The sequence below is a fragment of the Canis lupus genome, chromosome 1, assembly GCF_011100685.1.
Source record: "Canis lupus familiaris isolate Mischka breed German Shepherd chromosome 1, alternate assembly UU_Cfam_GSD_1.0, whole genome shotgun sequence".
Taxonomy (NCBI): Eukaryota; Metazoa; Chordata; class Mammalia; order Carnivora; family Canidae; genus Canis; species Canis lupus.
Genome location: NC_049222.1, coordinates 108,363,509 through 108,382,760, shown reverse-complemented (window position 1 = coordinate 108,382,760; position 19,252 = coordinate 108,363,509). Strand labels below are relative to the sequence as shown.

Here is a 19,252-nt window from a genome sequence, read left to right as displayed (position 1 = left end):
AAATTGCCAGCATTTGGCCAGTTTTGGTCCACAAAATAGGAACATTTTTTATGGTTCACCCCAAAACTATTATTACCCTTATTTTATAGAGGAGGAGCCTCAGGATTTGTGACCTAAAGAGAGTTGACAATCTGCCTGGGCTTTTTTTTCCCCCCACCCTGGTAAATCTTTTGATGTTAGAAGATCCAGAAAAGATTTTGGCATTACCACCCCACAACCCACCCACCCCCCACCCCCCGCCACACACACACACACACACTTTTTTTTTTTTTCATCTAGCTTTATTCTCCAAACCAAAAACTGGGCCATGCGGCCTGACAGAGCTTCTGGGTTGCCCCTGGGTGTGAGGAACTGCCAACATGTTAGAATTTCTGGGACACGCCAGTGGTTCAAGACGATAAAGGGATGGAGGGTTATGAAACCAGGAATGACCTGGAAAATCGGAGCGGTGAGCTTGGTGGAGCTGACCAGAAGGCTGATTGCATTTCAGGGAAGGCAGTGAGATAGAGGGGGGTGGGGAGGGTGGGGCTTCCGGCACTCGAATCTGAGCTCCTCCCTCGCTGTGTGACCCTGGACAAGTGTCTTCCCCTCTCTGAGCCTCCATTTACGGATTGGGGTAATGACGCCTCTCTGTGGGGCAACTGGCACGCTTGGCACAAATACACATGAGGGGCTTGGACCAGAGCTTGGCACACAGTAGGTCTTCAATCCCCAGGGACTTGAACCATCGGTGTCAGGAGGGGGTTGATATTTGAAGTGCATCTGGTTGGGGAAGTCTGCCAAGTGGAGGAGGGCAGCACAGGACATTCTTGGTAGCCCCATGCCAAGGCGCAGGGAGGGAAGTGTAGGGAATGGTAAGTTCTGGAAAGATAGGATGAGGGAGGCCAGACCACTTCTGTCCTTGAAAGCAAGGCCTGGGGGGCTGGGACTCCTGTCCCTGGGGCACCAGGGAGCCACAGGAGGGCTGGGAGCAGAGAGGAGTAGGGTCAGCTCTGGGTGTGGGGGCCTGGAGGCAGGGAGGCCAGGGAGGAGGCTGGAGCAAAGGTCCATAGGAAAAGGACAAGAGCTGACCAGTGCTAGGGCTGAGAGCCCAGAGGAGGGGACGAACAGAGAGAGACTGACAGGGGTTTGGGGGCAGGGGGAGAAGGAAGGGGGAGGCTAGTCTGTGGGTCTGGCCTGGGACTGAGTCAAGGAGGCCGCTGTGGTGGGGTGGGGACCTGGGAAAGGTGCAGATCTGCGGCCCAGACAGGCTGATTCCCACCTCTAACCCGAATGAGGGTGATTCTGCAGAAGATTCACGGGGAGCACCCACACAGACCTCACGAGGGGCGTCATGTAATATGTGGGTGTACACTCCAACTGACCTCTGCCCCTTGCTGTGACCTCCGCCCCGCCTCCGCCCTTTCCCTCCCACCCATGGAACCTTCCAAACCCCCAACCTGCAAAAACTCGAAGAAGCCATAGCCCAACCCCACGGCTTGGAGGTGGGGAAACGGAGGCAAAGAAGCTGAGTCACCCAGACAGGTCTGCGTTGGGACTCAGCCAGCCAGATTCTGGCTCTGGCTGGTGCTCCTTCCTTGCCCCCGGGGGTCCCCCACCCCACCCCCCACCTGGCCTCCCTGACCCCCCTCCTCTGCCTGCAGGATCTCCACGGCTCCGTGCAGCGCGTGTGCGAGTTTCTGGGCCGGCCGCTGGGTGAGGAGGCGCTGGGTTCCGTGGTGGCGCACTCAGCTTTCGGTGCTATGAAGGCCAACGCCATGTCCAACTTCACCCTCCTGCCCCCTACCCTGCTGGACCAGCGCCGCGGTGCCTTCCTCCGGAAAGGTGCGGGGGTGCTGGGGTTCCAGGCCACACTCGGGCCACCACCTGGCTGTGCGGCTTGGGTGACTTATGTAGCCTCTCTGGGCCTCAGTTTCCCTGGCTGAAACACGCGGTTGTTCCAAACAGAACTGCCTTCACAGAGTCACTGTGGTCCTAGGCACACAGCAGGCGCTTAGCACTGCCACCCGGACAGCTCCAAAGGGGAACAAAACGGCCGCATGCACTGCCATGGCCAGCACTAGGAGGCTATGTGGGGTCTCCTCGAACCTTTTTTTTTTTTTTTCTTTATTCATGAGAGACACACAGAAAGAGGCAGAGACACAGGCAGACGGAGAAGCAGGTTCCCTGCAGGGAGCCTGATGAGAAACTTGATCCCAGGACCCTGGGATACGACCTGAGCCAAAGGCAGACCCTCAACTGCTGAGCCAACCAGGTGTCCCTTCTCGAACTTTTCTGAGCATCAAGTTTCACCCCAGAAATATTCAAGTATTAGATTATGGGGTGAGGGTGGGAGTGCGTTAGCTTCCATTCCTTCCAGAATACCACACATCTAGCAGCTTCACACAATCCACGTTTATTATTCTTTTACAGTTCTGGTCAGAAGTCTCAAATCAGTGTCACTGGGTTAAAACCAAAGTGTCAGAAGGACTGTTCCTTCCGGAGGCTCTGGGGGGTGGAATATATTCCTTGCCTTTTGGGTTTCTAGTGCCATGTGCATTGCCTGGTTCGTGGCTCCCATTTGTCCCCAAAGCGCCGTTGGAGTAAAAATCCCTTTTGCCATGTAAGGTCACATAGTCACAAGTTCTAAAGACTAGGATGTGACCTCTGGAGCGGGGATGATTATTCAGCCTACATGGGGAGCCCCCCAGACCTCACGAGAGGCGTTATATAATATGTGGGGTGTACACTCAGGACTCAAAATACCACGATCCAAATGCCATTGGCCCCAGGATTCCAGGTAAGGGGTGGTGCCCAAGGTGGGCATGGGGCTCACTTCACCCCATGACAAAGTGAGAAATGAGAGGCTCAGAGGGATCCCCGTGCCTGCTGGGGCACACGGAAGGGGGCAGAGTTCATTGTGCCCTTTGCCTGCTAGGCTGCTGCGAGGGTTAAGGAGTGAACCCCATGAATCCAGGGCAGCCCTTTGGCATGTTCCCTGGCACCAGGTGTGGGAAAGCATTCATTCCCACTGTCAGAGCCATAATGGAGGTAGTGTAGCGTGTGGCAGGAGCCCTGGGGTGAGGAAGCCCTGTTCTAGCCAGGGAGGTTAGGGACGGGTCATAGTGACACGGTCACACAGGTGGCACTGAGGCAGGAATGCAGGATGGGGAGGTGGATGTTCTGGGTGGACAGATTTAAGGGGCCAAGTGGGTAAATTAGAGGAAGGCAACAGGTCTACTGGAGGTTCAGTTGGGGGGGGGGGGGCTAGGGAAGAAGGCGGGAAAATGATGCCCAGGGGTCTGGCCAGGTGACTGGGGACAGAAGCGGCCACCATTGGCGGTGAAGCGGCAACACAGAGATGAAGGGGGGGTGGGGAGGTGCTTCTGGGCAAGCCCGGAGGTGGGAAAGGGGGGCGGGGAATGCTCCGCTGTTCCTCATCTGGCCGTCCCTCCCCCCTCCCCCCAGGGGTGTGCGGTGACTGGAAGAACCACTTCACGGTGGCGCAGAGCGAAGCCTTCGACCGCGTCTACCGGGAGCAGATGCGGGGGATGCCCACCTTCCCCTGGGACGTCCCCGAGGACACCAGCCCGGACCCCGATCCCAGCCCCAGCCCCCCCCAGGCTGGATCCGAGCCCCTCCACCCGTGACGCTGAGAATAAACGCTTCGCTCCTGCCCCGACTCCGATGCGCTCTGGAGGTGGCTTGGCGTGGGCGGCCGGCAGGGGGCGCGCGAGGGGGGCGGCGGCCGGGGTGGGGACCGGCTCCCAGGGCCCGGAGGGGACGAGGTCTTCTTCCCCGCTGCGCACACCAGTGGGGTGGGTGACTGCAGGGAGGCAAGCGCCGGGCACCTGACCCGCACCCCCCAGGCCAGGGGTGCTGCGGCCGCGGAGGAGGGGGCGGGGACTGCGTTCCTGGGTCCTCTACTAGGCTGTGCAAATGCAAGATTCTGGCATAAAGCAGCTTTATTTTGAGCAGAGGTAAAGGGAGCCCCAACAACTCACCCCTTAGCACCCACAAAACAGTCCCAGCGCCCATAGCCCTGATCCATTGCCCAGCAGGTGTGTCCCTGGTTATTCAGCCCCAGTCCCTGTATGGGATTCTGTCTGCTTCTCTGCCAAGCTGTTTACCCACAGTTCCTGAGCATGGTGGGTGCAGGTAGCTCCCCCACTTTGTCCCAGGGACGCCCCACCTTCACCCCGCACAATGCCGGCACCGGGGCCACTCAGCCAGGCCTGTCCTCAGAGGAGTTCTGACCTGGCCCCAGTAGGGTATGCACTCTTCTAGGATTCCAGCTAGTCGAGACTTTCTGCCCGTTTTCTAAGCTGTGACACTGGCATCTAGAGCGAGCACTGGGCCTGCCCAAGTTCTAGAACAAAGAGGAAAAAAAATCCTTTCCACTTTCCAGAGACCCAGGCCAGAAGCCTGTCCAAGTCACCGCATGGAGGCAGGGGGCTTGGAGCTGCCAGTCAACAGGCAGGCCCAGTGATGCTTCGGCTCCGGTCAGCGAGGCCCCCTGAGTCCTGCCTGGGCACCCCGATCTGGCTGCTGGACTCCTCGGGGTTCCAGGAGTTTGGAGGCAGCATCTTCACCAAACCTCCTTCGGGTTGGGGACAGATAGCGCAGGCGGCGAGCCGGGAGGAGGGGCAGGGGGCCGCCCCAGGGCTGGGACCGGCCCACAGGACGGGGTTCTATCTCCCCCCGGGGAGCCCCTCCGGTGCCCCGCTGCCTCATCAGGGCCTTGGCCGGGGTGTCCTTGGAGCCCCAGGACATCTTGAGCTGCAGAGGGTAAGAAAGAAAGATGAGAGAAGGCTCTGGGGCCTGAGTCCCTGGAAGGGTGTGTGTGTGTGTGTGTGTGTGTGTGTGTGTGTAACTGTCAGGGAAGGTGAAAAGCCTCCAGAACGGGGAAGGGAAGTGAACTGAGAGGCCTGGGGCCCCCCGACCCCCAGGAGGCCAGCTGCTGTGTTCCCCCTGCAGCTTTGCAGTTGGGGAGGAACAGGAAGCTGCCAACAGCTGTCCCAGGGGGGAGCAAATATTTGCCAAAGGAGGTGATGGTGGGTGAGGGTGGCTCTGGACAGGGGTGGAGGCAAGGACCTTGCCCCCACCCTGCCCAACCCCCTCTCCCCTGGACTGGAATCAAGGGAAGAGATTCCTGGGACATTTCTCCCTCACCCTTGGAAACAGGTCCATGACCTGTTCCCATTTAGCCGATGGGAAACTGAGCCTGAGAGGGGCACGACCCACAGCAGCTGCACCCCGGGTCTGCTGGCATCCAGGGCGAGTCTGCCCACTTGTCCCACAGGGCTCTCTGCTCTCGCCCTTGCGGCAGCCCACTTTACAGCTGAGGGCACTGAGGCTCCATCCAGGGTCCCAGAGGATTAAGACAGGCTTTGTGGGAACCCCAGGGTCTCAGCAGCTGAGGGGAGGGGCAGAGACCCCTCCCCAACACGCTGACAACACTTGAATCCAGGAAGCCAAAGGCAGAGCATTTTAAAAGCTGCCCCGGGGAGGGGGGTGGGGGTGGGGGTGGGGGGCACCTGGGTGGCTCAGTGGTTGAGCATCTGCCTTTGGCTCAGGTGTGATCCTGGGGTCCTGGGATCAAGTCCCACATCGGGCTCCCTGCGGGGAGCCTTCTTCTCCCTCTGCCTCTCTCTCTCTCTATGTCTCTCATGAATAAATAAATAAATCTTTAAAAAATTAAATAAATAAATAAATAATAAATAAAAAATAATAGCTGCCCCAGGGAGGCCACTGGGGCTGAGTTCCAATCGCTCCCTCATGACTCAGTCTCCCAAAACTGTGAAACGGGCGGGTGGATGAAATGGTTGAGCTGTAAGAACATCCACCTCAGAAGGTCATGGCAAAGGTCCACTTTCACCACCTCTGTGAAAGTGCCTGCAGGTGGCACAGTGGCCACAGAGAGATGGTTGTTTTGACCTTGGACAAGTCACTTGACCTCTCTGAACCTCTTTTCCATCTGTAACCATGAGCCTGAGCAGAGTATTACCTCACTGACCTGGGATGAGGGTCTCATGAAATAAATATAAATATATCCCACCGTGGGGACTTATCGCAGTGCTTAATATTCTACTTCAACCTCCCCTCGCTGACTCCTCCTTCCCACCACACCGAGACTGCGGACATTGCTGCACCCATTAGCTGGATGAGAACACGGAGGCTTCAGAGAAGGCACATCTCTGCCCAGCTCTCACCGGTCAGGCCAGGATTCGCACCCTCAGGGGCTCTCGGGGTCCCTGGCCCAAGCCACTCAGTGCACCTCTGCCCAACACACAGTAGGGCTGCAGGAAAGGGTCCCTGGGATCGTGAACTCAGGTGGGCACTTTCCCCGCACCCCAGCTCTGGCCTGGGGCCTGGCACATAGTCAGCTCTCAGCTGCCCCATCCTCTTCCAGCTATTGTTTTGCTCAGGCAGGCCACCAGGTCTCACCTCACTGTCACCATCACTGGAGCCCGACAGCTGGGACAGGCGGCTCAGGTCCCATAGAGAGCGGCTGGGCCGGGCCGGGGGGCCGCTGGGGGTCCGGACACGCTGGACACTCCTCAGGATGTCGCTCAGCGCCGGCCCTGGGGTGGCCGGGGTCTCCTGCCTGTCACCCTCAAATACTCGGCAGGCAGCCAAGCGTTGGGCCAACGGGCCGTCGGGTGGCGGCGGGGACATGGGGGCCACAGAGCGGCGGCGGACCACACGGTGGGGGTTGGGAGCCAGCTGCAGCCCCCCCACGGTGCTTACGAAGGGGCCCAGGGTGGGTGCGGGCGGGAGCGGCCAGGAGGCCGCATAGAGTGTCCGGAACTCTCGGCTGAAGGCATCGGCAATCTCACCGGTCAGCAGGGTCACCAGGCCGCGATGCAGGCGTGAGTCACTCCATGTGAAGCTGGGGGGCACGCAGGGAGGGGTCAGATCTCTGTGCAGCCCAGGGGGGGCGCCCCAGCCTGGACACTATTACTGATCCCCCACTTGGTCCCAGGGCAGGCTGTGTGACCTTAGGCAAGTCCTGCAACCTCTCTGGCTTTAACACCTGCCAGCACCACCACCACCCCTGAGAATGGGAACAGCCCACGCACCTACCCAGAGGGTTGATGTGACAAGAGTTAAGCTACTTTAAGTACAATCTGGAAGCTGGCCTGAGCTTAAACCTGGACTCTGCCCCATCCCCAGCAAAGGAGGCATCAGTGCCTCAGTTTCCCTCTCTGAGAGGTAGGATTAGTTTGCTGACCCCCACGAGGCCTACTCCTTTGACTGTGCCTGCCTCAGTTTGCTCATCTGCAATATGGAGCAAAGAAGTAGGAAGATTGGAAGGAGCGAACAAAGGGTTGAGCTCCCTGCGTGGTGCCCGGCTGGCTGTGGTGTGCAGCGCTCCTAGGGTCCTTGTCGTCAGTGTCGTCACAGTGGTGGTATTTAAAGCATCTAGCGGGATCCCTGGGTGGCGCAGCGGTTTGGCGCCTGCCTTTGGCCCAGGGCGCGATCCTGGAGACCCGGGATCGAATCCCACATCGGGCTCCCGGTGCATGGAGCCTGCTTCTCCCTCTGCCTATGTCTCTGCCTCTCTCTCTTTCTCTCTCTGTGACTATCATAAATAAATAAAAATTTAAAAAAAATAAATAAATAAAGCATCCAGCATGGGTCTTGGCACACAACGGGTGCTCGGTAAATGCCCTCTTGGGAATTAAATGAATCTGGGTTCTGTTCCCGGCTCTGGGGACCTTGGCCATGGTACCTTCCCTTCCTGAGCCTTGGTTTACCCATCTGAAAAACGGGCTCCCCACTGGTTGTGCACCTCTGCAGGCTCAGCGCCCAGAGAACCGATGAGTCAGCGACCAGGAGAGCGAGTGTTGGTCCGATCGTCCTTACCTTGGCGGGGTGGCAGTGTCCTCACGCCCTGGCAGGTTGGTGGGCCTGTCTGCCAGCAGATTGTGACACCCCTCCCCCCACCTGTGACCTCACCCCTGGAGGGGCCAGTGGGAGCCCTGAGGGGTCTGTGAGGTCACCCCATTCCGCTCCATATAGACTCCCATCAGGTAGTGGCCGCTGGCTTGTCTCCGTCCTGGGGAAGCTTCTGAGACCCGAGGACTCTCAAGCAGTGGTCACAACGGAGTTCCCAAGAGGGACGCGGAGCGTTGGGACCCGAGGACCCTCCAAGTGCTGACCCTGGGAGGCCAGACCAGGGGCAAAAGTCTCGTGGGCCTCAGGAGCGTCATTCAGCAGTTCCGGGAGGCCCAGGAAGCCCACGGCCTGGCTTGGGCACCGTCACCGCCGCCAGGCCACCATGGTCCTCGGCTGGCTGCTGCTTCTGGCAATGGCTCTGCCCCCGGGCACCACAGGCGCCAAGGACTGTGTGTTCTGTGAGCTGACCGATTCCAAGCAGTGTCCCGGCATCCACATGCAGTGTGGCGACGATGAGGACTGCTTCACAGGCCATGGGGTGGCTCCAGGCCTCGGCCCTATCATCAACAAAGGTTGCCTGCTGTCCACTTCTTGCGGCCACGAGGAGCCGGTCACCTACATGGGTGTCACCTACACGCTTACCACCACGTGCTGCTACGGCCACATGTGTAACAGGGCCCCCAGTCCCGCCAGATGGGAGGGGCGGGCCGCCGGCCTGGCGCTGGGTGTGCTGCTGCTGCTGCTGCTTCCACGTTTGCTGTGACCAACCTGAAGGGCAGGACCTGGGACTGGTGTCCCGGCTCCGCTGCTCCCCGAGCCCCCCGCCTCCACCCCTTCTCCCCATTAAATGGCCAGAGGCCCTGGACAACCTCTTGTGGCCCCGGCTTCATCCATTCTAGGGCTGTCCACCCGGAGCCCAGTGCTCGGCGAAGCATCCTCAGGCCTTATTCAGTGGTGGGGAGCCATGCTTGGTGGGTTTGGCTGTACCCCTACTGTATTTCATTGGTTCTAAGACGCGTATCTTTTCACATTTCGATCAGGATGCTTCTTTTCATTGGTGGCACCTCAGAGTCGATGAAATATGGTTAAAACGAACAATGACAATAATAAATGACAGCTGATGTTTACGGAGCACTGCTTATGTTACATGCCAGGGCACCGTGATCTCGCTGAATCCCCAAGCAAAGCCAGGAAGGTAAATGCCTTCCAGGGCAGCCCAGTCTCCACGGTAGCAATTCTCCAAATGAGGTCCCCAGACCGTCTGGGAGTTAGCTAGGGATGCCAATTCTCAGACCCCGTCCCCAGCCAGGTGATAGGGGGCAGAGGGTAGGTGGTGCAAAGAGGCTCCCGAAGTCTGTGTTTTTAACGGGTCCTCCAGGTGATTCTGATGCAGGCAGGCCCGAGATGGAAAACCACCAGTGGGGAGCACTGGTAAAAACAGGGCACCTCTGCCCCCACAAGGGACAGTGGCAATGTCTCCAGACACTTTGGGTTGCCATAATAGGGGAAGGGGGGTCGCTACTGACATCTACAAGGTGGAGACCAGAGAATTGGGTGCAGCTTCCTACGACCTGTATCATCCCATCCTGTAGAAGGGGAAGTGAAGCACAGAGAGGTGAAGTCAGTTGCCCAAAGTCACACAGCTAGTAGCCAGCAGAGCTATAGTTCAAAGCCAGGCCAAGAGACCCCAACATCCAGGCACCCCACACCCTCCCCCACTGTGACCCTATGAGGCAGGTGCTGTTATTATTCACACTTTCCAGATGGGGAAAGTGAGGCGCAGAGCAGGGAAGGCACCAGCCCAGAGTCAAGGTTAGTCAGACCCCAGAGAAAGGAGAGGAGGGATGTGGGCCACCGGGTCATTTGGTCATCACCAACTCTTCTATTTTTTTAGAGATGCTCAGAGAGGTGGAGTTAACTCAAGGCGGAGCTAGGACTCCAATCCATGTCCTCCTGGTTCTGAAACCCACACACAAATTGTGGGCTCTGTTTCCCAGATGAGGGGCAAAGACACAGGGTCAAAGAGATGACTCTCCTCCTCCCCGCAGGCAGGCCTGGCTCCACCCCAAGGAGGTTCGGCCCTATGGTACCTCCTCTACCAGTGAGAGGGGGGCTTAGCCCCGTTTCACAGACCAGGAAAGAGATGCTGGTAAGGGGGATGCCAACTGCTCCCCAAGGGTTGGGGACAGACGCTGGGAGGTGTGGTGAGGGGCAGGCGCACCTGTAGGATCCGGAGATGACCCTGTGGCCGTCCAGCAGCACAAACTTCTCTCGTACGTTGCCGCTTACCTGCTGTCGCCAGCGGCTCTGGAAACTGCAGCCCCGCACAACACGGATATCTAGGTTCTGGAGTGGAGGGGGGACACCGTAGCTCAGGCCAACCCCATGCACCTCCGCCCATTGCCCAGGGCTTGGGTGTCCCTCCAGGCTGGTTAGGAAAGGTCTGTCCCAGCTTCCCCAGAGCCACCAATATTGGTCTCTCTTGGAAATACCCCTAACTCAAAGGGACCCCGTGGGAAGACCCACCTCTAATTCCCCCAATGCCAGGGGCATCAGATCTCAGAGGACCCTCTCGGCTGGCATCTACCTTGATGAGCTAGGATGCAGTGGAAGGGCTTGCCCCCACTGGCCCTAGTGTCAGGGGAATGGGGACTTGGGTCCCTCCTGCCAGGCTCCTACCTCAGTGGCCCAGGGGTTCACTCCCAGCTGGTGGGCCAGGGTCAGGAAGGCAGGCAGTTGCTGGCGGTCCAGGAGGAGGTAGACAGGCACCCAGCGGCGTGTGGCAGCGTTTACCAGGTCCAAAAGCAGGTCTGGGTCAGTGAAGATGTCCATGACCACGGCCACTAGCTGGGGGGCGTGGGGAGACGGGCTGTGGATGGAACCCGGAGACCCGGGGGGCATCTAGGGGGTGGAGCCCTGGGAGTGAGGGACTCTGAGGGTGGGAGTTTAAAGGCCCGTCCTTGACGGGGTGTTCAGGGGGCGCTGCGGGAGAGACCCCCAGACAGAGACTGCTGCTCAATACGGCGCCTACATGTGAAAGAGACAAAGACTGTCCTTCCTGGAGACCAAGGCCTCTGCTGCTGGAAAACTCATCATGATGACGTCTGCACCGGCAAGTGGCGTCCTGCGAGCTGTGACACTATGTGGTGGCCCTGCTCCAGGGCTCAGTGGGCCAGATGCCCTGGCAGGGCAATGTGGGCAACTGCACGGCTGGGTACTTGGGGGTGCCATGGATACCAGGGGTGGGGGGGATGACCTGCTCTGCCACCCAGGGGAGCTCTGGGGACTCAGGGGCTGAGGGCCTGGGTCTTACAGGCAGAAAAATGCAGCAGTGATGACTCTTGACCCACTGGCCAGACAGCCTTGGTTCAAATCCCCACTTGGCCACTTACCATTGAGAGACTTAACCTCCCATGCCTCAGTTTCCCCAACTCTCCTCACTTGGTATTGTAAGTACCAACCTCACAGGACCCTCTTAACAATTATAAATGTTAAGTCATGTAGAGCACTTAGCGTGGGAGCTGGCAGGCACAAAGCTGTTATATAAAGAACAGACAGGGCACCCGGGGGGCTCAGGGGTTGAGCATCTATCTGCCTTTGGCTCAGGTCATGATCCCAGGGTCTTGGGATGGAGCCCCATGTCGGGCTCCCTGTTGGGGGCCTGCTTCTCCCTCTGTCTATGTCTCTGCCTTTCTGTGTCTCTCATGAATAAATAAAATCTTAAAAAAAAAAAAAAAAAGAGGGATCCCTGGGTGGCGCAGCGCTTTAGCGCCTGCCTTTGGCCCAGGGCGCGATCCTGGAGACCCAGGATCGAATCCCACATCGGGCTCCCGGTGCTTGGAGCCTGCTTCTCCTTCTGCCTATGTCTCTCTCTCTCTCTCTCTCTCTCTCTCTCTCTCTCTGTGTGTGACTATCATAAATAAATAAAAATTTTTTAAAAAATGACTTTAAAAAAAAGAATAGAACAGGCTATCCAGGGGGCCATAGGGGAGACATCTGGGCCCTCTATGGGAGGAAGGATGGAGACACTTACCCCAGTGGTAGGGTGGGGTGCTGGGGGGGTAGATGATTCGGTCCAAGGGGCATGGATGCCTAGGGGGACCCAGGCCTTGGAGAGAGGGTGAGGATGAGGCTGGGGGATGTGGACACCTGTGTCCCCCCTCCTGAGAGGTGTCCCAGGAAGACATGGGTGAGATCCCCAGGCCTCAGGGGATGCACCACTCCCAGGTCCAGGAGCTGGCATGCGAGGATGTCTGGGTCTGGGGAATGGACACCGGGCCCCTGAGACCCCCACCTTGCAGGCGGCCTGGATTTCCTGGCGCACCAGCTCCTTGAGGGGCGGGTGGCCCTCGTCGGGTGGCTGGGTATACAGCTGTGCCCGGGTGATTCCCTTCCAGGTCGAGTCCTCCGGCCAGCCCAATCGCAGCGTGGGCACCTGCTCCTCTGACTGTCCGGGCCAGTAAGTCAGGCTGCCGGAGTCCCCATCGGTGGCAGTGGCTCCCTCTGCTGCCCTGCCGGGTGGCTGCTTGCATGTGGTCCAGTTCTCAGCGGCCGCCACCAGGCTCCGGAGCTCTTCCCCGCTCAGGAAGGGCCGCAGCCCCTCGCGCTGCACGCAGGCCTGGAACGCCTCTTCGCCCTTGCTCAGCAGAGCCTCAAGAGCCAGGCGCTGGCCCTCGGAATACAGGAAGCTGGGGCTGGCCTCAGTCAAGGGCAGCCCCTCGGGCCCTGACCCCACTCCTTCCAGCGCTGCCAGCTGGGAGGCTGCCATTGGGCTGCTTAGGTGGGAGGACCGTGCAGCTGGGTGTCTGAAGGTTTGGCCGTCTCTGGGGGACTGACCATCTGGGGTGCGGGTGGGGGGTCTCCTGCCAAGCAGAGTCTATGCAGCGGTGCCAAGGCTTCCAGGGCAGCTCTGTGAGTGGCACCTTGTGTCCCTGGATCACCGTCGTGACAATCAGACTGCTTAGGGTGTGGGCTGCTCAGACTGACCACCCACCTGCCTCCAGCCACCACCGTGGCAGGCTGGCCATCTGATGGTCAGGCTGACCACCTGACACCGTCCCCAGCTGTGTGACCCATGAGCTGCTCCTCTGTGCTCCCACCACACAATTTCCAGTCTCCTGGCCACTCAATAACCCCAACTGACCCGTTTGCTGGTTCAGTCTTGGTCAGGCTGAGGGCCTGGCTGTCCTGGTCAAAGGTCCGGCTGACTGCCCGACCATCTCCAGGCAACAGCAACAGGCTGTCTGCCTGTCTCCTACCACCCAAATGTCCCTAACCAAAGGCAAAGTGGGCTGCCTATCTGTCCCCAACCTATAGCACATCTAACTGGCCCTCTCCAGCCATCTTTTGGATCATTTGGCAAACATCGATTGCTTCCAACTAACAATGTCACTATCTGACCACCCGGTGGAGCACCCAGATGGGTCCAGCAGAATGTTCTTCCAGAGGACTGGTGACTGGCTCACCCCACCGGCTCTCACTGATTGACCATCCCAGGCATTTCCCCTTTGGACCTGCTCTGTTTGGGAATGGGCTCCAGCCCTAAGTCTGGACATCACCCTCCCCCAGCCAGGGAATGAGGTCTGTCTCTGTGGACCGGGGACTCTGCTCCTGGGCTTTCACACCCACTTGGGCGGCTACAGTGGAGGATACACTCAACAGGAGCTTTCATCACCATGGAAGTGGCAACAGCCCATCTCACTGGAGGGCCTGACCAGCCAGTTGCTTGGATTGGCTGCCCGTCTCCCAGCCAGAATGGTCTTGGGCTGCCCTCTGATCTGTGCTGATCCCTGGCCAAGCTGACCTGTCTGGGTTCCTGCCTGAATCCAACTATCTCCTGCTAGCTGACTGTCCACCTATTCTTGGCCAAGGACCACCCTTTAAGGCTTCTGACCCAACCTCTGGACACTGGACCCCCGATTCCTGCAAACCAGCAGCCCTTCCTTCCAATCACACACCCAGAAGCTTCCTTCCTGCACACTACAGCGATAGGGCCTACGAAGAGAAGAGGAATAAAACCAGGACTCCCTCTCACCCCATCCAGCTCCCCCAACGTGTCCAAATCCCCATCCCTCCTTGTCTTGCCTTTTCGGAGGTCAGAATAGGGGTCTGGAGACCTCCTGCATTTATTTCTGCCGTTCTTCCGGCCGTCTGGCCTCATTCATCAGGTTTTAGCCTGGGATCCGGGGAACCCAGCCCCTTATGTAAACAGAGGAGGGCCCACAGCAGATCCCTGGGAAAGGCCCTCGAGTGCCGGTAGGGGAAGGCGCTAGCCCAGGGCACACACTCACCGAGTTACTGCCCCAGGGCCCAATGGCCCGCCAGATTCAGCTTTTTGAAGAGGGTAACAACTCACCTGTTCCCACGTACCCCTCCCCCACTGCGGGCCCGCCCCCTCCTGCACTTCCCGGTCCGCACACCGCCCACTGTCCCCAGCCCGGAGCAGGTGTGGCTAATCCGGGGAATTGAGCAGCTGCGGAAACACCTGTCATCCGGCGCATTAGGGGGGCGGGGCTTTGGCCGTAGTGGGCCCGTAAGGGTCCAACAGCACAGGATCGACAGGCACGAGTCGGAACCGCCAGAGGGCGCCTGCAGGTAGAGCTGACTCCGCCCTCCGCAGGGGGAAGGTCCCGTCCCAGGCTGGTCTCCAAGGAGATGGGCACCGCGTCCTGTCCTACTCCCCAACTCACCCTAAGGCTCCAATCCGCTCTCGTCGTCTCCCGCGCCCCCCCCCCCACAGTAATACACAGAGGACCATCGGCATTCAAAATCTTTTTAATAACAAGGCAGGATCTGGGGTTAGTTTTTGTAGCCTCGGCTGGCCCTGCGGCCTCTGGCACGCTCGAACTTCCGGCCCTTGGATCTCACGTAGGGTCTGCGGGGAGGGAGAAGAAGGTGAGAGTGTGCCTCTAAGGGGCAAGGATAGGGCCTGCTCTAACAGACCAGCACGGGGACATCAAAAGGGAAGCGGGGGGGGGGGGGGGGGGGGGGGCGGCGGCGGCGGCGCAGCCCGGGTGGCTCAGTGGTTTAGCGCCACCTCCTGGAAATCCCTGCATGGAGCCTGCTCCTCCCTCTGCCTGTGTCTCTGCCTCTCTCTCTCTCTGTGTCTCTCATGAATAAATAAAATCTTAAAAAAAAAAAAGGGGGGGGGGGTAAGGGGGGGTGACACCTAGTAGGCTGCTGGAAAAGCCAGGCAAGGGCACTTAGCACCTGCGCTTGGCAAGTATTGATGCGAACTGCCCCAAAGTGGGGTAAGACAGGCTCCACCTGGGAAATGCAGCCTCAGGCCCTGAACACTGCACTTACAGGGCTGGCTATGCAGAGATCTCAGCAAAAGGGAATAATAGCTTTAAGCCACGTCTTGAGGAAAAGCAGGTAAGATGAGGGGAGGAGTTCTAGGGGGCTGAGGCTGGACTGGTGTGAGGAACAGAAGAGGCTGGAAGTGAGCCCAAGGCCCAGATCCACAGGGTGGGGTCCAGGGGAGAACCGGGTGCAGATGGCAAGGCTGGGCATACTCACTTGGTGTGGCTGTGTGGGGTTCCTGGGGCCTTGCCAAAGTGTCTGTACACCTCTCGGCCCTTGCGTGGACCTGGGAAGGGGAAGATGGGTTCAGGTAGGGACCCAGCTCCCCGAAGTCGCCACAGGAGCCACTAAACACTCACCAGAGAGCAAGACGGTGCCACAACCCTTAGGGGAGTCCAGGGCCAACTGATCGAAGGTGAGGATCTTGCCTCCAGCTTTGAGGATGCGGCTCCGGGCACGGCTACTCACGCGCAGTGCACACACCTAGGGAACACACGGGACAGATGTGGTCAGACCCCATGCATGGCCACCCAAGGGCTGCTGGGCCTTCCTCTTCATGGCCCTGGTCCAGCAGAGGCACCCAGCTGCTTGCGGAGACTGGGGACACCACTGTTACAGAGAGCTCGACCTGACGATAGCTAATTTATGTCCAAGACCACCTTTAAGGCTGCAACAACTTCAAGTTACTACAGATAAGAAAATGGAGACTTTTTTTAAAGATTTGAGAGCACACGCGCGCGCGAGAGGGAGAGCACAAGCAAGGGGAAAGGCAGAGGGAGAGGGAGAGGTAGAAGCAGGCTCCCCACTGAGCAGGGAGCCTGACACAGGGCCTGATCCCAGGACCCTGAGATCATGACCTGAGCCGAAGGCAGACACTTAACGAACTGAGCCACCCAAGTACCCCGGAAATGGAAATATAAAAGAGACCCATGACTTTGTCCACAGGCCACAGACTGGCAGAGAAACCTAGACTTGAAGCCAACCTGTAAATTCAAGAACCAGCACCGGCAACAGAAAGGGACCCAGAAGGGGCTGGGGGCTGCCTGGGGACACCCAGCATCACTAATACAAAGGACAATCCCCCTTCAGCCCTAAAAGCCACCCAGACAGGGAGGTGCGATGCCTGCCTCACCCAGAGAAGAGACTAGGAATGCATCACAAGCCTCAAGGCACTCTGACAGAGGTCATCAGCAGTGAGCCAGGTCAGCAGACTCTACTGCGAGTCTGGGCTCTGGCCCACCCACCACACTCCTGAGCCCCCTCCACATACCTTCAGCTTGGGCACCTCCTGGACACGCACATCATCCGTTATGGTTCCTACAACCACAGCTGTTTTGTTTTCCCGGCCAGGCAGTTTCATCTTCCGGATCTTTGGGAGAAGGATAATTCCACATTAAGGGAAGTTCCTTCTGGCATTTCACTCCAACCTCATTGCTTCAGGCATCCCAAGGCCTGAGACAGCTGGGCCCCAAAGGGGTTGAACCCACCCATGCCACAAGCTTTTCAATCAGCATAGGCTGAACCTCCAGTCCAGGCGGGAAAAACACCAGAGACAAAATGCAGACCTTTCAACAGATCTCTCCTTCAGGAGAGCTTATGACACCTGAGACCAGTGTCATGTGACAGCAGGCCACCTGAAGCCACTACAACCACCCCAACTTCACGACGACAAGATGAGCCCAAGTTGCTCAAATACCCACTGCTGTTTTTTTTTTTTAATTTTTTAATTTTTTATTCATTTATGATAGTCACAGAGAGAGAGTGAGAGAGAGAGAGAGGCAGAGAGAGAAGCAGGCTCCATGCACCGGGAGCCTGATGTGGGATTCGATCCCGGATCTCCAGGATCGCGCCCTGGGCCAAAGGCAGGCGCCAAACCGCTGCGCCACCCAGAGATCCCCCCACTGCTGTTTAACTATAAGCCCCAGGGTCAAGGGTTGGAGCTCTGCACACACCAAGGGATGAAGGAAACCAGCTGATGGCCAGGCTCTGAGCCCCCGCAACCTTGCCCCAAGCTAGGCTCTAAGACACAATCCAGTCACCCACGGAATCAGCTCCTCACCATCCGGGAAAGGGACAGAGGTGGCCGGTTGGTGCGACTCATGAACAACCTCTTCAACACAACCTGGTTAAAGGTAGAGTTGGTTCGTCTGGCCAGAAACCTGTACAGCTGTAGGTCAGAGAAAAGTCAGAATAGGAACCCAGGGTAGGTAGCCCCCACCATTCTTCCAACCTTCAACTTAACAAAAAACCGGTTTGGGCTGCCAAGGTTTTTATGGCTTCCCATCCCCTAGCCCCCCCAATTCCCCTCCCCACTCCCCAGCTGTATAAGCCCTGAGGCTGAGGACACTGAAACTCCAGGAGCCCTGGGCAGAACCACAGACAGGAGCCTGCCCTGCAGGCCCCTGGAGAAGCCTGATACTAGAAAGGAGGTTCTAGAAGCTGCAGTTCTAGGTGGCACCTAAGGGGCTCCGGCCTCAACCTCACCTTAACCAACAGTCTCAGGTAGATGTCCTGGCTCTTGGGCTCCTTGCGCCGAACCTTTCGGTCCTTGTTGTGGCGGATGTCGACTCCCTGCAGAGATAAGAATAGACCGTGGGCCCAACTCTCTCTGGCAGCTCACCCCCAGAACTCTTCCTCTCTGAGGAAGAGAGAGGGCCTCATTTGTTGAAGAGACAACAAATCCCAAGTCCACCCTTAGAAGACCTGGGATTCCAACAACCCCAACATAAGAAAAGTATTAAATCCACACACAAAACCTTCAGCACATGGCATCTTAAAAAGCTTTAAAGGACTTACATCCACTAACAAATTTTAATTCTTCAGAAGCTGTATTTTTTTAAAAAAATGTTATTTGACAAAGAAAGAGCACAAGAGAGAAGCAGACTCCCCACTGAGGAGGGAGCCCTGATGGGGCTCAACCTGGGGCTCCATCCAAGGACCCCAGCATCACGACCTGAGCCAAAGGCAGATGATTAACCAACTGAGCCACCCAGGCATCCCCCAAAAGTGGTATTTTTCAAGAACATGACCCAAGGGCAGACTCTACCTAATAATACAGCAAAGAACCTTTGTTAGGAACTTACTCCACACAGAACCAGTACTAGAATCTTCCATGCACTAGCTTCTTGAATCCAACAGCCCGAGGAGACAAGTTTGCCCACTTCAGCTAAGAAAACTGAAGGAAGCCACAACTTCCACCACTTCCGGCTGCTGTCCTGAGATTCCTTAACAGGCCCTGTCAGGCGCTGTAGAGCTACTAGACTATTCGTAGCTCCTTTCCTCCAGCACTTCAGTATCCAAGAATCTCCAATGTGTAGCTCCTACAGGTTCTTCCCAAACTCGCGTCTGTGACGCATGATTACTGTGTTCCCAATGCACAGACCAAGAAACTGGGGTTACAGGCGGGGAAAGCCAAGACTGAAGGCTGGACAGGGAGCTGAGACTTCAGAGGTCCGCCTGGCCGCAAAAGCCGGGCATCGGACGGTGGAGACCTCCCTCACCCCCAGAACCCAAGGTTCCAGGTCAGGGGAGTGACAGGTCCAGGTAGGGGCGGCAAAGATTAAGAGACCAAGCGCGGACGTGAGGTTAGCACCCGGGTCCGAATCCCGGGTCTGCCACTTCTTTGCAATGTGGCGAAGAACGCAATGTGCAACGCGGCCCCGGTCACAACGTTTAACTTCCTTGCACTTCAATTGGGTTATCTGCTCAACTGGAACTAGAATAATAAAAGGGGACGAGAGTGGCCAGAGGCTGATAGAACTAACCCACCCTTGGTCTTCGAATCCACCAAAACAGTCCCCTCACTGCGGGAGTCGCCCCCTTCGAACCCCCCCGACATCCCTGCTCCCCTCCAGCACTCCCCCAGCCCAAAACCGCGGCGGATGGCGGCGGATAATCGAGCCCGGAGCGCCTCAAAGCACGCTCACCATGATGGCGCCTCCTGCTCAGCCAGGTCCGGAAAGAGAGAACAGTGCCGAAGGGGGCGGGGAAAGCCTTCAGCGAGGGGCGCTTGTGTGACGTCACGCGGGCGCGACGCGGCGCTCTACTCGAGTCGGGCCTCTCTATGGCG

General features: G+C 58.0%; 4 protein-coding genes across 4 annotated transcripts in view; 2 read left to right on the top strand and 2 right to left on the bottom strand.

The window, feature by feature from the left end:
* SULT2B1 (sulfotransferase family 2B member 1) overlaps positions 1-3,661 on the top strand; it is a 34,441-nt gene extending 30,780 nt beyond the window's left edge. Inside the window, exons 6-7 of the mRNA XM_038528363.1 lie at positions 1,644-1,824; positions 3,448-3,661. Of these exons, the coding sequence (XP_038384291.1) occupies positions 1,644-1,824; positions 3,448-3,629 (363 nt within the window). The 3' untranslated portion in view covers positions 3,630-3,661. The remainder of the gene's footprint in view (positions 1-1,643; positions 1,825-3,447) is intronic.
* A 265-nt stretch (positions 3,662-3,926) lies between these two features.
* Positions 3,927-14,251, bottom strand: FAM83E (family with sequence similarity 83 member E). Its single transcript, XM_038528361.1, has 5 exons — positions 12,176-14,251; positions 10,561-10,728; positions 10,103-10,227; positions 6,427-6,871; positions 3,927-4,758 (listed from the first exon to the last, which is right to left on the bottom strand). The coding sequence occupies exons 1-5, from the start codon at positions 12,647-12,649 to the stop codon at positions 4,483-4,485; spliced, it is 1,488 nt and encodes a 495-aa protein (XP_038384289.1). The 5' UTR covers positions 12,650-14,251; the 3' UTR covers positions 3,927-4,482.
* On the top strand, positions 7,981-9,008 carry SPACA4 (sperm acrosome associated 4). Its single transcript, XM_038528362.1, has one exon. It carries the CDS (start codon positions 8,264-8,266, stop codon positions 8,642-8,644), a length of 381 nt encoding a protein of 126 aa, XP_038384290.1. The 5' UTR covers positions 7,981-8,263; the 3' UTR covers positions 8,645-9,008.
* Positions 14,252-14,641: 390 nt separating the features above from the next.
* On the bottom strand, positions 14,642-19,136 carry RPL18 (ribosomal protein L18). Its single transcript, NM_001251958.1, has 7 exons — positions 19,110-19,136; positions 17,668-17,754; positions 17,243-17,350; positions 16,454-16,552; positions 15,543-15,666; positions 15,400-15,469; positions 14,642-14,755 (listed from the first exon to the last, which is right to left on the bottom strand). The coding sequence occupies exons 1-7, from the start codon at positions 19,110-19,112 to the stop codon at positions 14,680-14,682; spliced, it is 567 nt and encodes a 188-aa protein (NP_001238887.1). The 5' UTR covers positions 19,113-19,136; the 3' UTR covers positions 14,642-14,679.
* Between the last annotated feature and the right edge of the window lie 116 nt (positions 19,137-19,252).